This window comes from Lynx rufus, unplaced genomic scaffold, assembly GCF_022079265.1.
Source record: "Lynx rufus isolate CCGP_SWC_20201006 ecotype Redwood Valley unplaced genomic scaffold, mLynRuf1.p SCAF_7, whole genome shotgun sequence".
NCBI classification, from domain to species: Eukaryota; Metazoa; Chordata; class Mammalia; order Carnivora; family Felidae; genus Lynx; species Lynx rufus.
In genome coordinates, this window is record NW_025814889.1 from 19,950,627 (window position 1) to 19,966,306 (window position 15,680).

The following is a 15,680-nucleotide window of genomic DNA, read 5'->3' on the forward strand; positions in this document are numbered from 1 at the left end:
ACAACCCTCCCTCCGGGTCTTCGGCATCCTCCTCCCCTCCCTCCCTCTGAGGCCCCTTCCAGACGTGCACGCTCAGCCCGCGCGACCGGCGCGGCGCTGCAGACGGCGGCCCCAACGTCCCCGCCCCCGCGTGCGCGCCCCCGCGTCCTCTCGTTGGCTCGTTCCGGCCTCAGCGCGCCGCCGGCTCCACTCACCACCCCCTCCTTCCCCCCCCCCCCCCAAGCACACCTCGGCGGCTGCGAGCCGCGCGGGGGAGGGGAAGGGGCCGGGAGGTAGGCCGGGGCTGCGGGCCGGACGCGGCGGCGCGCACGCAGGCCTTGCCTCTCCCGGGCCTTCTCCCTCACGCCGGCCGCAGGGCGGGCGCGCACGCCGAGTGACGCTCGGAGGAGGAAGCGCAGCCCCCTTCCCCTCCCTGGCTGCCCCTGCCCCAGCGGGAGCCCCCCCAGTGCGCCTGTGCGGAGGCCTACTTGATTATGTGTGCCCTCTCCGGGCTCCAGCGTTAGCGGCCGGGTGGAGGTGGGGAGGGAAGAAGACGAGGAGGAGGAGGAGGCGGAGGAGGCGGTGGAGGGGAGGTGGGGGGAGTCAGCAAGGACATGGCTCCTGACTCCTGTGCGGAACGTGAGTGACTGAGCGGCAAAGCCCGAGTGAGCGAGCGGCCGAGCGGCGGGCGGGGGCCGGGGACGTAGGGAAGGGAGCGGGGACGCGGGTGGCTGTGCGTTGGGGGGGGGGGGAAGCGCTAATTGGCTTGCATGTGTTTTTTAATGGTCCCCCCAACTCCCTCTTAGATGGTCTCTAGCGACCGGCCCGTGTCACTGGAGGACGAGGTCTCCCATAGTATGAAGGAGATGATTGGAGGCTGTTGCGTTTGCTCAGACGAGAGAGGCTGGGCCGAGAACCCGCTGGTTTATTGCGACGGGCACGGCTGCAGCGTCGCGGTGCATCAAGGTAAACACCCAACCGCCCGCCGGGCCGAACCCGGCCTGCTCCCAACCGTCACCGCTTCCCCCACCTTGGCAGCAACTGCCAGTTCTCCTACCGCCCCTCCCCCCGCCCCGCCCCGCCCCCGCCCCCGCCTCGTTCCGCGGCCCGGGATTGACTCCGAGGGTCCGCAGCGGGGCGGAGGGGGTGTGGGCTGTGCATGTGGGAGAAAGTGCGTGTGGCCTGGGCTGTCATGTGATTCTGCGCTCACTCTCTCAAGTGTCATTTGGCCGCCGCCTGCGCCCGGAGCCGTGGGGCTGGAGACTTTTCGAGGCGGTGGTTGGAGGCGAGGGGGTGGGGTGGGGTGGGGTGGGGGGGTGCGGGGCCGCGGCCTGCGCCCCGGGGGCGGCGGCAGGACCGAGTGTGCGCCCTTCGGTGGTGTCGCGGTGGCAGTGGGTTTGGGTTTGGGAACGTGGAGGCTCCTCCCCCTTCACTGGCTGCTCCTGTCTGCCGCAGTGTGTCTGGAGACTTCCTGTGGCATGGAGTCGGGCTCGGGAATGCCACTCGCTGCGCCTGGGCGGGTCGCGGAGCCAGAGGGGTGGCCTTGGCGCTTTAGATTAGGGAGGGAAGGCGCCACAGCTGCACCCCCAAGCTTTCTGGCGGAGACCCTGCTGCTGCGGACTGGGAGCTTCCTGCGTAGAAGACGGTGGCCTTCCGCCGTCGCCTTCGTGTGCTGCAGGAGTGGCTTGGCTGAGCTGCCCTAGGCTGGTGGATAAGGCTGTTCAGTGGCTGTATCTGGCCACTTCCTCAGCTAAAGTGACTGGAGAGAAGAGGAGGTGGTGGTGCGGCCAGTGACTTGGGGAGCATCTTAGCTTATTTCTGGGTGTTTCCATTCGGTGAGTTTTTTTGGATATTACAAAAAAGGCGAGGGCACTTAGGGAGTTTTCTGGCCATTGAAGTTTCTGACTTTTCCCATATCTTGTGGTAAGGAAACCTAGATAATTTTTGGGTGTCTGTTACACATATTGTGCCTGTTACCAATCCGCCCCGCTTCCCATTTCTGTATTTGGCCGAGTGGTGTTGATATTTAGTAGTATATGGAAAGGACACTACCAAATGAGACAGTGTGAAACATAAGAGGTTGAAGTGCATTCTTCGTAGAATGAAATCTCAGAATGGGGAAGGGAGACTTAGGAGATAGTGAATTAATTACTGGGGTGCAGTCAGTTTTAACGAAAACCTAATTGCACATCTTCCGTTTAAACTTTGTTTTTTGTTTTTTTGAGAGAGAGGGAGTGAGCAAGTAAGGGGCAGAGAGAGGGAGGGAGAGAGAAGTTCAAGCAGGCTCCACACCATCAGGACAGAGACTGATTTGGGTTTGAACCCAGGAACCACGGGGTCATGACCTGGGTGGAAACCAAGAGTTGGGCCTTTAACCACCCTGTCGAACCTTTGACCCACCCAGGCGCGCCCTGCACACCTTCCTTTTTTAAGGAGTGAAAACAATATGTGTTGAAACCTATATGCTGTTTTTAAAGTTTTAGAAATGATGTATAGCATTTCCATCACAGTGTTCGTTCGCATTTGTGGACGTATTTCTTATGAATTGGATCCTCAATTACCAAGTTTTAATAAGTAATGTCATCTCCCAATACGGAAGACATTCATTTAAGCATAAATTTTCTTGTCCGGAAGTAGTACTTCTGAATTAAAATGTAAGTTTTTGGATATTCATGCAGGGTTTCTTGACCGAATGTTTTTACACTGATATATTTATGAATTTTAAAAGGAATTTCAAGTTTAGCTTTTGGGAGCTTTAAAAATTTGTGTTGATTTTGTATTCTTTGAGTGTTTTCCAATATTTAAGATATTTTCAAGCTTCCTGTGAGCAAGTTCATGCGAGAATGTCAGTTGGATATTAGTGTTCTAGGTTTTTGGGAAAATTTCAATTCCTAGTTAAATACCAATAAAAAAATTTTTTTAAAAATAGAGTGTGATTTACATATACTCAGATCACTTGTTGGAACATTCACATCATATATTTAGAAATAAATGTGCACTTAAAAAAAAAAGATTTTTAAGCTTTATTTTTGAGAGAGAGAGAGAGAGAAACAGTGTGAGTGGGGAAGAAACAGAGAGAGACACAGAATCCAAAACACGCTCCAGGCTCTAGGCTCTGAGCTGTCAGCACAGAGCCCGAAGTGGGGCCCAAACCCACAAACCACGAGATCATAACCTGAGCCGAAGTCGGTCGCTTAACGACTGAGCCACCCAGGTGCCCCAATAAATACACGCTTTTTAAAGTAATGGCTTTGAGATGTGATTTACATACCAAATAATTTACCCACTTAAAACGTACAATTCACTGGTTTTAGTACATTTAGGGTTTTGCATTTATTGCCACAGACTCCGTTTTAGAACATTTTCATCAACCTAAAAAGAAAACCGTGGACTGTTAGCAGTTACTGTCCTTTTTTTCCCCAACACCTCCCCAACTCCCCTAGACAACCACTAGTGTACTTTCTGTTGATTTGCCGTTTCCATTTTATACAAACGGAATCATTTCACGCTTAACATTACATTTCGTTTTCTTTTCTGCAATACTTGTTGCTCATTTTGACAGGTGATTTAGAAGTATTTTCATTAGCCTTACCTAAAGTGCTTTCTATTTAAACTGTAGGATACAGGAATGAATTAACGAGTTTCTTAGTAATTCTTTGTAAAGAATCTATGTGTTAATTTTTACTTGATATTTTTTCTATCATAAAAGAATAAACAATTTTTTTAGATTTATTTATTTTGAGAGAGAGGGAGAGAGAGTGTGAGAGAGTGAGCAGGGAAGGGGCAGAGAGAGAATCCCAAGCAGGCCCCCCAGTGTCAGTGTGGAACTGGAGAGGGTGTGTGTGGGTGTGGGTGTGGGTGTGGGTGTGGGTGTGGGTGGGAGGGGAGGTGGGGTGAGGGTGGTCCCAGCTTGAAATCAGGAGTTGGATGCTTAAACAACTGAGCCACCCAGCTCCCCAGATAAGTACCCTTTGTAATGCTTATACTTATTTAAATAAAATAACAAAAGGCTGGTCCTTTAACATTTTTATTAAAATGTCATACAGGTTTTATTAGGTGGTAGTAATATATATGTGGTAAATAAAAATATAAAACGTTTTAATTCTTTACAAAGAAGGTGTTTTATGTGAATAGTCTGAGAGGTAATTATTTTAAGAGGGCTTTGAAAGGGTATTTAATTTTCTGTAATTCTTTAAATTTTAACATATTTTAAAATATTTTATTTCCCAATAGCTTGCTATGGCATTGTTCAAGTACCCACTGGACCATGGTTTTGCAGGAAATGTGAATCTCAGGAGAGAGCAGCCAGAGTGGTAAGAACTGTTTTATCAAAACATTAAAATACTTCAGTGAGTAGCTTAGGATGCTTTCAGTTTGAAAGGTTTTCAGTCTTGTTCAAATTTGAATTTGGGCCAGATATCAACTTAACTGTTTTAAACCAAATTTACAAACTCTGAAAAAACAAATTGAGCCACATAACTATATGTTGAGCAGATAAAACACAAAGTTGTAGCTGGGCTTTAGCCCTTTTTACTGGTTTGAAGGGTTAAATTAGTTAATCATTAGTGAGAATATGATGGCAGTAGAACATAAGGAAGTTAAGCTGATAATTCTGCTAGGGTCTGTTTAATGAATAAAAAAAACACTAGAGTTTAACCACTCATATTTTTACTGCATTGCACATGTATATTTTAACTTTGAATGTTCAGTATTTTCAGACATTTAGTCTCTTTGGCAAAGCAACATAAGAATCTTCCTTTTTCACATGGCTGGCTACCTTTCTGAACACTTTTGTAAACTTATTGTAATCATAAGGGAGATATGTTTATTCTTTGTGGCCCAAGGCATTTTTTACAATTGAGCTTCTGGAAATATTAGGGAGAAATAAACTTAATTTTCATCAATCATATAAAAGTATTACTGTTTGCTATGCGATAGTTCCTTTTTGGTGTTGACTAGAGAATTTGACAGAAGGTAGAAAACAAACATTTCGGCTTTTCTACCTACATGAGTAGCATGGAAACTTTATTTTTGCCTAGGCAATTCTTGATTAGAAGTCATAGCTGAGTAGCCTATTTAGGACTGTGAAACTCAGAGCATTATTCTGTTCATATGTTTTGTTTGTGTGTGAGAATACACTATAGCAGAATTATAGCTTATTCTAGCATTACAATGGTTGGAATTAGCAAGTAGGAGATGGAATCAGTCATATAAATTTTAGGATTTGATGTATGCATAGGTCTCCTTTTTGGTTTTTGTTCGTCTTTGTAGCATTTTATAGTTTTGGGGTTGATGGGTCACCAAGCAAAGGAAGTTATATTTTAACTCATTAGTAAACATTGATAGTAGGTGAGGCTATTCCAGAGGATGTCACAGTAGATTCAAGGCCAGAGGAAGATTAGAAAATAGGAAGGCAGATATTGAGAGAGGATAAAGAGCTCTGTCAATGGGGAGTAGTAGAATGCCAAAATTATTTGCCTTAAATGCCACTTGTTGCCTGTTTTTATTCCTTTATTCTCTGAGGGCATGGTTAAGATATCAAGGTGAATTGAGGTAGTTACCTTACAAGGCATATTGAAGAACACATTTTATTTTAGTGTTATTCGGTAGGATGTGGGGGTCATTCGAGGTTCTAAAGAAGAGGCACAACTTCCTTTAATTTCCTGTAGTGTACAGTTATAAAAGATAAGGTCCTTTGTAAAAACAAAAACTCATTCTAAGCTTAAATAGGCAGAGATAGGTCGTCTTATTGTTTATTTTAAGGTTTTATCTTTAACTTATCTGTACACCCAACATGGGGCTTGAATCCACAACTGGGGATCAAGAGTCACATGCTCTAGTGACTGAGCCACAAGGGCATTTTCATGTTTATTTTTGAGAGAGAGAAAGAGAGACAGAGTACAAGCAGGGGAGGGGCAGAGGGAAACACAGAATCCGAAGTAGGCTCCAGGCTCTGAGCTCAGCACGGAGCCCAAGGCAGGGCTCGAACCCACGAACCTCCAGATCAGACCCTTAAGCGACTGAGCCACCCAGGTGCCCCATCCACAAGGACATTTTAATGTGAGGATAGAGGAGCCAAGAAGCCTAACATGGAAATGTATCCGTTACTTAGAGAATTAAATTAGTCTTTTTTTTTTTTTAAAGTAAATCCTTCCCTTTCAGTAATTACATTATTACTTTGCTTATTTATTTATTTTTAAAATAATCTCTACCCCCACGGTGGGGCTCAAACTCAGGACCTCAAGATCAAGAGTCATATATGCTTTGAGCCAGGCAGGCACCCCAAGAATTGAATTAGTCTTTATTTTATTTTATTTTATTTTATTTTATTTTATTTTATTTTATTTTATTTTAATTTTTATTTATGTATTAAAAAAATTTTTTTTCAACATTTTATTTATTTATTTATTTATTTTTTTTTAAATTTTTTTTTTTTCAACATTTATTTATTTTTGGGACAGAGAGAGACAGAGCATGAGCGGGGGAGGGGCAGAGAGAGAGGGAGACACAGAATTGGAAACAGGCTCCAGGCTCTGAGCCATCAGCCCAGAGCCCGACGCGGGGCTCGAACTCACAGACCGCGAGATCGTGACCTGGCTGAAGTCGGACGCTTAACCGACTGCGCCACCCAGGCGCCCCTGCATTTTATTTATTTTTGACAGAGACAGAGTGCGAGTGGGGGGGGGAGGGGCAGAGAGAGAGGGAGTCACAGAATCCAAAGCAGGCTCCAGGCTCCAAGGTGTCAGCACAGAGCCCGATGCAGGGCTCGAACTCACAAACCGTGAGGTCATGACCTGAGCCGAAGTCGGACGCTCAACCCACTGAGCCACCCAGGCGCCCTGTTTTTATTTTTTTAATGTTTATTTTTGAGAGAGAGAGAGAGAGAGAGAGAGCCCATGCACACGCTCTCACGCCAGTGTGGGAGGGGCAGAGAGAGACAGGGAGACAGTCTGGATCAGGCTCTGCACTGCCAGCGCAAAGTCTGACATGGGGCTCAAACAAACTGTGAGATGACCTGAGCTGAAGTTGGATGCTCAACCAACCAAGCCACCCAGACGCCCGTATTTATTTATTTATTTATTTTTATTTATGAAAAAAATATATTTTTTAATGTTTGTTTTTGAGAGAGAGAGAGAGAGAGAGAGAGACAGCGTGTGAGTGGGGGAGGGGCAGAGAGAGGAGGCAGTGGGAAACAGAATCTGAAGCAGGCTCTAGGCTCTGAGCGCTCAGCACAGAGCCTGATGTGGGGCTTGAACTGACAAACTGCAAGATAATGACCCTGGCTGAAGTCAGATACTTTATCGACTGAGCCACCCAGGTGCCCCTTATTTATTTATTTTAACGTTTATTTATTTTGAGAGAGAGCGTGAGTGTGTGGCACGCAAGTAGGAAAGGGACAGAGAGACAGGAGAGAGAGTATCCCAAGGGACAGAGAGAGAGAGAGGAGAGGGGAGAGGAGAGGAGAAGGGAGAGAAGAGAGAGTATGCTGACAGCTTGGATCCCCACAGACTCTCTCACAGACTGTGAGATCATGACCTGAGCTGAAATCAAGAGTTGGATGCTTAACCGACTGAACCACCCAGGTGCCCCAGAATTGAATTAGTCTTAATCTTATTTTTGCTTTTCTTTGTCTGCTTTATTCTTTTCCTTTCTGCAGGTTTCTCTGCTACTAGCTGTTTACTATCTGTCAGGTACTATGTTAAATGTTCTACAATTATCTGGTTTAATCATCTTATCAAACCTTTGAGGTACTTTGTTCACATTTTATGGGTAAAGACATCATGTTTTTTATTTAATTTTTTTAATGTTTATTTATTTCTGAGACAGAGACAGAGCATGAGTGGGGGAGGGGCAGAGAGCGAGGGAGACACAGAATCAGAAGCAGGCTCCAGGCTCTGAGCTGTCAGCATAGAGTCTGACACGGGGCTCAAACTCACGGACTGAGTGAGATCATGACCTGAGCTGAAGTCGGATGCTCGACGGACTGAGCCACCCAGGCGCCCCAAGACATCATGATTTTAAGAGAAATGCATATCTATTTGGAGGCTGGGCTGTGATTAAGCTCTCAATCATCATGTTCTGTATTGCCTCCTGTGGTGAAAAGTGGCCATACTTCAGCTCCTAATATTTTCTGTTTCCTGTCTCAAGAGACTTAACTGTCCATCTGAATCTCCTGTTCCTTTGGGGAGGAAAGAAACTGGGTCGGCTTGGATGAGGTGCCTGACTCTGGACCAGTTAGCCATGGCTAGGCAGTAAGGTTGCTTAAGACACAAGATGTCTGGGTTTGAGATAGCTCATTTCTCAGAGAAGAGGGAATTATGAGCTGGTAGTACCTTGGCAGATACTATAGAGTAAAAACCAGAGTAATAAAGTTGTAATTTCACACAAGAAGTTTGGTAGTGGATGGAATGGATTTGAAATGGGAAGTTAGAAACTGAAACACAGGATGATATTACACTAAATATGTGAGACTGGAAGGGGAGGGAGTGGAAAGGAGGAGAGGGAGTGAAAAGGAAGGGAGGGAACATTTTAAAGGATGAAATGACACATGGATATTGGGTAGAGGAAAGGGAGTAATCAAAGACAATTCTGAGTACCAAAGTTAATCACTCTGGAATGGTGGTACCGTAAATAGTCATAGAGTAATGGCAAAAGGAGAGCAAACTTGAAGAGTAAAGTTCTGTTTTGGGCATGTTTGTTTTGATGCTGCTGGGAGTTTTCATTGGAAATTTAGGATTAATGTAATGGAGTTAAGTTGGAGTTGTAGCTGCCTAGAAGGAAGACTGGGAACCAATGACATTTTTTTGTTAGAGAAAAGAAAAATGAAGATGGCTATGGTGAATATCCATCCACACTTGTGGAGAGTAAGAGAACAAGTTACCACGAACGGATCATGAACGTTCAGGAAAGGAGAACCTGCAGTAGAACCTTGCTGTAAGGACCTGAAGCATTGGGAAAAGTTTCTAAGACCACAGTCGTAGTTCCCTGGTTTGGGCAGACCTCTCATTATAGGGTACTGAAGAGAGTAGAGATTGTAGGATTAGACTGAATGTTGAAAAAGTAAGGGAAGAGGAAAGTAAAAGAGTGAGGGAAGGTTTGGATGGTTTTTAAGGGAAACTCTTTGTAGGTAGGCATTCATTGTTCAGAAAAAGCACTTGAATTGCTTATTTATCTCAAGTGAACATGTATTTTTGCTGAAGATTTTTGATTAGACTTAACACTGTTTACTAACTTCTTGGTGGTTAGAGATTAAGATACTTACTGATGACTGTTTTGTATTTAATGGGTATTTGTTTTTAATTACGACAGGCTGAGGAGACTTACTAGAAATTTTATCTACTTATATAATTTTAATGAGATAAAGAGGATATATTAGGTTTTAAATATTCTACTTTGAAAACATAGAGTGGATTGTGCAAGAGAATAAAATGGCTAAAAGCCCATTAGGATTTTACATTATTTAGGTATTGCTATTCTAGCTCTAAATGAAAAGATGATTTCTACCGGAGGTGAGATGTAACTTTTTCCTACTCTTCTGCCTCTTTATATTGTATTTATTCCTGGCTTCTTAACATTGTTGGGGAAGAACTACTAGATGGAATGTAAACCCAGAATATGGGGATTGACCTAGAGTTGCACATTTTTCAGTTTTTGTTTAATGAAGATATATAATGCAAAAGTCCCTATATATCTATAAAACCATCTAAACTATATGCTTAACTGTAGTGTATATTTCTATTTAATTTTATTAAGTAAAATTACATTAGTATATAGTTATCACAAATTGTTTTGAATATAAAACATAAATACTCTTCACTCACAATGAACTAATGTTGATTCTTCATATTTGCCTCAACTCTTACCTTCTGAAAAAGAATAGTAAAAAAATATTAACTTGAAATACTTTTTTTTTTTTAAGACTTTTTTTTTTTTAAATTTTTTTTTTTCAACGTTTTATTTTATTTTTGGGACAGAGAGAGACAGAGCATGAACGGGGGAGGGGCAGAGAGAGAGGGAGACACAGAATCGGAAACAGGCTCCAGGCTCTGAGCCATCAGCCCAGAGCCTGACGCGGGGCTCGAACTCACGGACCGCGAGATGGTGACCTGGCTGAAGTCGGACGCTTAACCGACTGCGCCACCCAGGCGCCCCAACTTGAAATACTTTTGTACTGTCCCCAGTCTGAGTCATCCGTTAACCTTTTAGCGTGTCTTGGGACCAACCTGTCCGTCTGTCTGTTTCTCTCTCTCTTCCTCTCCAGTTTCATTGGGATATAATTGACATATAACATTGTATTAAGGTATACAATGTAATGATTTGATATGTTTATATGTTGTAAAATGATTACCACAGTGAATTTAGTTAACATTCATCACCTAACATAATTACAATTTTCTTCTTCTTTTTCTTTTTTAAGTTTATTTATTTATTTATTTTGTGAGAGAGAGAGAGACACAGAGAGAGAATCCCAAGCAGGCTCCGTGCTGTCAGCACGGAGCCTGATATGGGGCTTGATCTCACAAACTGTGAGATCATGACCTGAGCCAAAATTGAGAGTTGGTCGCTTAACCAGCTGAGCCACCCAGGCGCCCCTCTTTTTTTTTTTTTTTTTTAATTATTTTTTAAGTAGGCTTCATGTCCTACTTGCAGCCCAACGTAAGGCTTGAATTCACCATCCTGAGATCATGACCTGAGCTGAGATCAAGAATTGGGTGCTTAACTGACTAAGCCACCAGGTGCCCTGTTTCTTTTCTTTTGACAAGAACCTTTATTTAATTTTTTTTTTAACGTTTATTTATTTTTGAGACAGAGAGAGGCAGAGCATGAATGGGGGAGGGTCAGAGAGAGGGAGACACAGAATCTGAAACAGGCTCCAGGCTCTGAGCTGTCAGCACAGAGCCCGACGCGGGGCTCGAACTCACGGACCGCGAGATCATGACCTGAGCCAAAGTCGGCCGCTTAACCGACTGAGCCACCCAGGTGCCCCTTGACGAGAACCTTTAAGACTTATTCTTGGGATGCCTGCTGGCTCAGTTGGTAGCGCATAGGACTCTTGATCTTAGGGTTATGAGTTCAAGCCCCATGTTTGGATGTAAAGCTTCCTTAAAAACAAAAAACAAAAACAACTTGAAAAAAATTTACTCTTAGTAACTTTCGTATACACAATACAGTCTTGTTAACTATAGTCACCATGCTGTATGTTATGTTTCCAGACCTTATAACTGGAAGTTTCTGCCTTTTGACTGCACCTCACCCCTTTTCCCTACCCTCCATCCATTGTCTCTGACAACCACCACTCTGTTCTCTGTTTCTATGAGAGTGGTTCTTTTAGATTCCATATGTAAGTTGAGAGCATATAGTACAGACGGTTCCTGACTTGGGATTTTTTGACCTTACGTGGTTGTGAAAGCAGTATATATTCAGTAGAAACTGTATTTCAAGTTTTGTTTTGATCTTTTCCCAGAACAGTGATACACGGTACGATACGCTCGTGATGCTGCTGGGCAGCACCTGTGAGCCTCATCTCCCAATCAGCTGCCAACTTGATTAGGAGGGCAAATAACCAGTATACTTAACAGCTACTCTGTTGTTCATTTTCAGTACAGTATTCAATACATAACACTTTATTTTAAAATAGGTTCTGTGTTAGATGATTTTGCCCAACCGTAGGCTAATGTGAGTGTTCTGAATACATTTAAGGTAGGCTAGGCTAAGCTGTGATGTTTGTAGGTTTAGGTGTATTAAATGCATTTTTAGCTTATGTCATATTTTCAACTTGTGATAGGTTTATTGGGACATAACACTGTTGTATATTGGGGAAGATTTGTATTTGTCTTTCTCTAATTTGTTTCACTTAGCATAATGCCCTTAAGGTTGATCTGTGTTGTTGCTAACAGCATGATTTCCTTCGTTTTTATGGCTGAATAATATTCCATTGTATGCATACACTACCATCTGTTTTAATACTTATACTACATGTCTATATTCATAAATACCATCTAGTATTATTTTACAGGAATGGTATCATTGTATATGTGTTCTGTAAATTGTGATATAGCTGCATTAATACATACTGATCTAATTCATTCTTTTTATCTGCTTTTTAGTGTTTTGTTATAGAGCCACAGTGTATTTAATTTCCTTATTTTTATGTTTATATTTTATTTAGTTTTTAAAAGTTTGTTTTCGGAAAGAAAGAGCTCATGAGTGGGGGAGGGGCAGAGAGAGGGAGAGAGAGAATCCCAAGCAGGCTCTGCACTGCCAGCACAGAGCCCGATGTGGGGCTTGAACCCATGAATTGTGAGATCATGACCTGAGCTGAAATCAGTAGTTGAATACTTTACTGACTGAGCCACCCAGGTGCGTCCCAAATTGTGTTTTTTTTAAATAGGGGTTTATAATTTAGATATAACATTACTGATGTTTTTGTTTAACCCAGTTTTTTGTTTGCCTTGCTGCTTTATAGTCATTTACTTTTCTTTAAAAAAAAAAATTTTTTTTTATGTTTATTTTTGAGAGAGAGATAGACATACAGAGTATGAGTGGGGGAATGTCAGAGAGAGGGAGACACAGAATCTGAGGCAGGCTCCGGGCTCTGAGCTGTCAGCACAGAGCCCGACGCGGGGCTTGAACCCATGAACCATAAGATCATGACCTGAGCTGAAGTTGGACGCTTAACTGACTGAACCACCCTGGCACCCCTCTTTTTAAAATACAGTTCTAGGGTTCAGTGCCTAGTAAGCAATAAGCAAACTATATTCATCTCTGTCTAAAAATGTTATTATTTTGCTGTCTTATATGCTAGTTTGAATTTTAGAGTAATAATTGTTTTCCTGTAAGTAAAGAATTTATTCTAGTTTGTCTTCTGGTATCTAATTGTGCTAATAGAAAATTTGTTGACAGTATGCTTATCCTGCTTCAGAGCTGATCAGCTTTTGTTCTGTGGACTCAGTTTTTCTTACATGTCGGCAGATTTTCTGCTCTCTCTTCATATGTCACCTTCCCATTTAATTTTCTTCTGGAACTGTTAATTAAGGTATATGCTTGAGATTCTTGTTCTTTTTTGCTTGCCTTTTAATTTCTTTTTCATCATATTTTCTATCTTATCTCTCTATTGTGGATAATCTCTTTAGCTCTGTCTTGAAATTTATGCATATTGTTAACCCTATGAGTGAATTTCTTGTCTGAGTAAAGTATATGTAGACTTTCTATTTGTTTTTATGTTTCCATTTGCTTCTTTTTTTATAATATTTTGCTATTATTGCCTTATGGATTATATTCCCTTATTACTTGAACATTTGAAACATACTTATTTTAGGGGCCCCTGGCTGGGTTGGTCGATGGAGCACATGACTCTTGATCTCAGGGTCATGAGTTCAAGTCCTACATTGGGCGAAGAGCTTACTTAAAAAAAAATACTTATTTTAAAACCTCTTAGAGATTTTAGATTTCTCTAAATTAGAATTAGAATTGTTAACTCTGGTGGTAGATGTCTTCATTGTAATTTTTGGCTGTGAGCTAATCCTCAGGAGTTGTCTTCCTTGGGATTCCTGTTCCTCTAGGAACACAGTGAAGATGTTACTATGGAAAGTGTTTGCATTTGCTCTGTCTCTGAAGAACCCTGTGTGACCTTACCAAAGACCAGATTCTAGTGGCTTCTATAGATTAGGAATTTACAGATTTACAGATTCTTTCATTTAAAAGGAGTTCAAAAGGCCTTTTAAAGCTTTTATGACAGCTCTTGTGACATCATTTGGGATCAGGCTTTTTTTGTCCTCCTACGATACCAACCTTAGCACATGGTTTTTGTTTTCAGGGTTGTCCCACAGTCAGAGAGAGGATGGCAGCTGAAACAGTCATTGTGACTGTGGAAAGAAGTTCTAGGGAGAAGGGGGGTGCAAAATGAAAATTGATTTTCCTCCCAGCTGACTGATTCTCTTAAATTTTCTTGAAGCCCCAGGCAACAGATTATGCTTAATTTTACTGGCTTTGAATTGTTATAATTCAAAATATGGGTCAATTGGAGAACTAAATACAATTGGAGTTTTGTTACTAGGGAAGATCTGGAGAATGGCTTTGGGGTTGATAACAGCAGACTGTTAGAGTTTGCCTACTGGATGGAGTTCATTGCTCCAGACTGATTTTTGTTTCTTGATTTGGATTGCAGTACTATTTATCTATCTATCTATCTATCTATCTATCTATTTATTTATTTATTCATAAATAATTTATTTATTTTGAGAGAGATCATGAACAGGGGAGGGTCGGAGAGATAGGAAAAGAGAGAATTCCAAGCAGGCTCCACCCTCAGCCCAGAGCCCAGCGCAGGGCTTGAACCCATGAACCATGAGATCATGTCCTGACCTGAAACCAAGAGTTGGACGCTTAACTGAGCCACCCAGGCACCCCTGGTTTTTTTTTTTTTTTAATGTTTATATATATTTTTGAGAGAGAGCATGCATGCGGAGGTGGGTGGGGGAGGGGCAGAGAGAGGGAGATAATCCCAAGCAGGCTCCCTGCTGTCAGTGCAGAGGGAGAGGTAGGGTTCAGTCTCCCTAACCAAACTGTGTGACCTAAGCTGAAATCGTGAGTCTGCCCCCCAGGTGTCCCAGGACTCTTTAGATAATGGATTTTGGGCCCCACTCTCTCTCAACATAGGTTTGAGTTTCCAGTTTTTCTAGAGTGACTCCTCACGTCCAGAACAGACATCTTCAGTGCAGCATCTCTAGTCTTACTGGTCTAGGCCATGTTTTTCTAGGATAGATTCCCCTCTGGTTGTGGGATAGGCACTTAACAACTCCTGTCCTCATGCAGGGAACCCAGTTAGAACTTTTTTTTTTTTTTTTTTTTTTTTACGTGTCTAGGGTCTATGCTGGTGTCATAGTCCACCCCAGTCTCTAGGGTGTATGTATTATATATTAGATCTGATATTTTCATTAGGTGCCTCAGCTTCAACTGATGTTTATTCTTTCAACTTTTCTTTTTTATTTCTGCCACTTGGAGATTTACCATGATATATACATAATTAAATATTGTTTTCAAATTTATCTTTGATTTCTTTTTTTTTCAACTTACCTTTGATTCCCGAGTGCAAGAAGGCAGTTAAAATTTCATATATAACTTTCTCCCTTTTATTTCTGTACAAGCAGTTTAGCTTGTATACTTTAAATAGAGTGCCTTCTGAATTGGGGTGCCTGGGTGGGTGGCTCAGTCGGTTGAGCATCTGACTTTGGCTCAGGTCATGGAGCCTGCTTCAGATTCTGTGTCTCTCTCTGCCCCTCCCCAACTCGTGCTCGGTCTTTCTCTCTCTCAAAACTAAACAAACATTGGGGCACCTGGGTGGCTCAGTCGGTTAAGTGTCTGACTTCGGCTCAGTCATGATCTCACAGTTCGTGGGTTCAAGCTCTGTGTCGGGCTCTGTACCGACAGCTCAGAGCCTGGAGCCTGCTTTGGTTTCTGTGTCTCCCTCTCTCTGCCCCTCCCATACTTGCACTCTGTCTCTCTCAAAAATAAATAAACATTAAAAAAAATGCCTTCAGAGTTAAATATTTGCTAACATTTTTTTCTTATTGCTGATTCATATCTAATATTTGCCTTTAAATTTCTCATAGTATATTAAGTTCTTACAGCTTTGAAAGAGGTGCTTTTAGAAAGTTAACAGATTTAGTGCTTACCACCATAGATAAAATGTAGTAAGTGGC

General features: G+C 42.5%; 1 protein-coding gene across 9 annotated transcripts in view; it reads left to right on the top strand.

The window, feature by feature from the left end:
• The first annotated feature begins 262 nt into the window (after positions 1 to 262).
• Positions 263 to 15,680, top strand: part of MLLT10 (MLLT10 histone lysine methyltransferase DOT1L cofactor) — a 240,055-nt gene continuing 224,637 nt past the window's right edge. For 7 of the 9 annotated variants that reach the window (XM_047066598.1, XM_047066601.1, XM_047066603.1 and 4 more), the window contains exons 1-3: positions 574 to 644; positions 786 to 945; positions 4,213 to 4,292. In XM_047066598.1, coding sequence (XP_046922554.1) covers positions 786 to 945; positions 4,213 to 4,292 — 240 coding nt within the window. In that variant the 5' untranslated portion in view covers positions 574 to 644. Of the gene's footprint in view, positions 517 to 564; positions 645 to 785; positions 946 to 4,212; positions 4,293 to 15,680 lie in introns of those variants that run through there. The other 2 variants (XM_047066600.1, XM_047066599.1) reach the window with 2 other exon arrangements.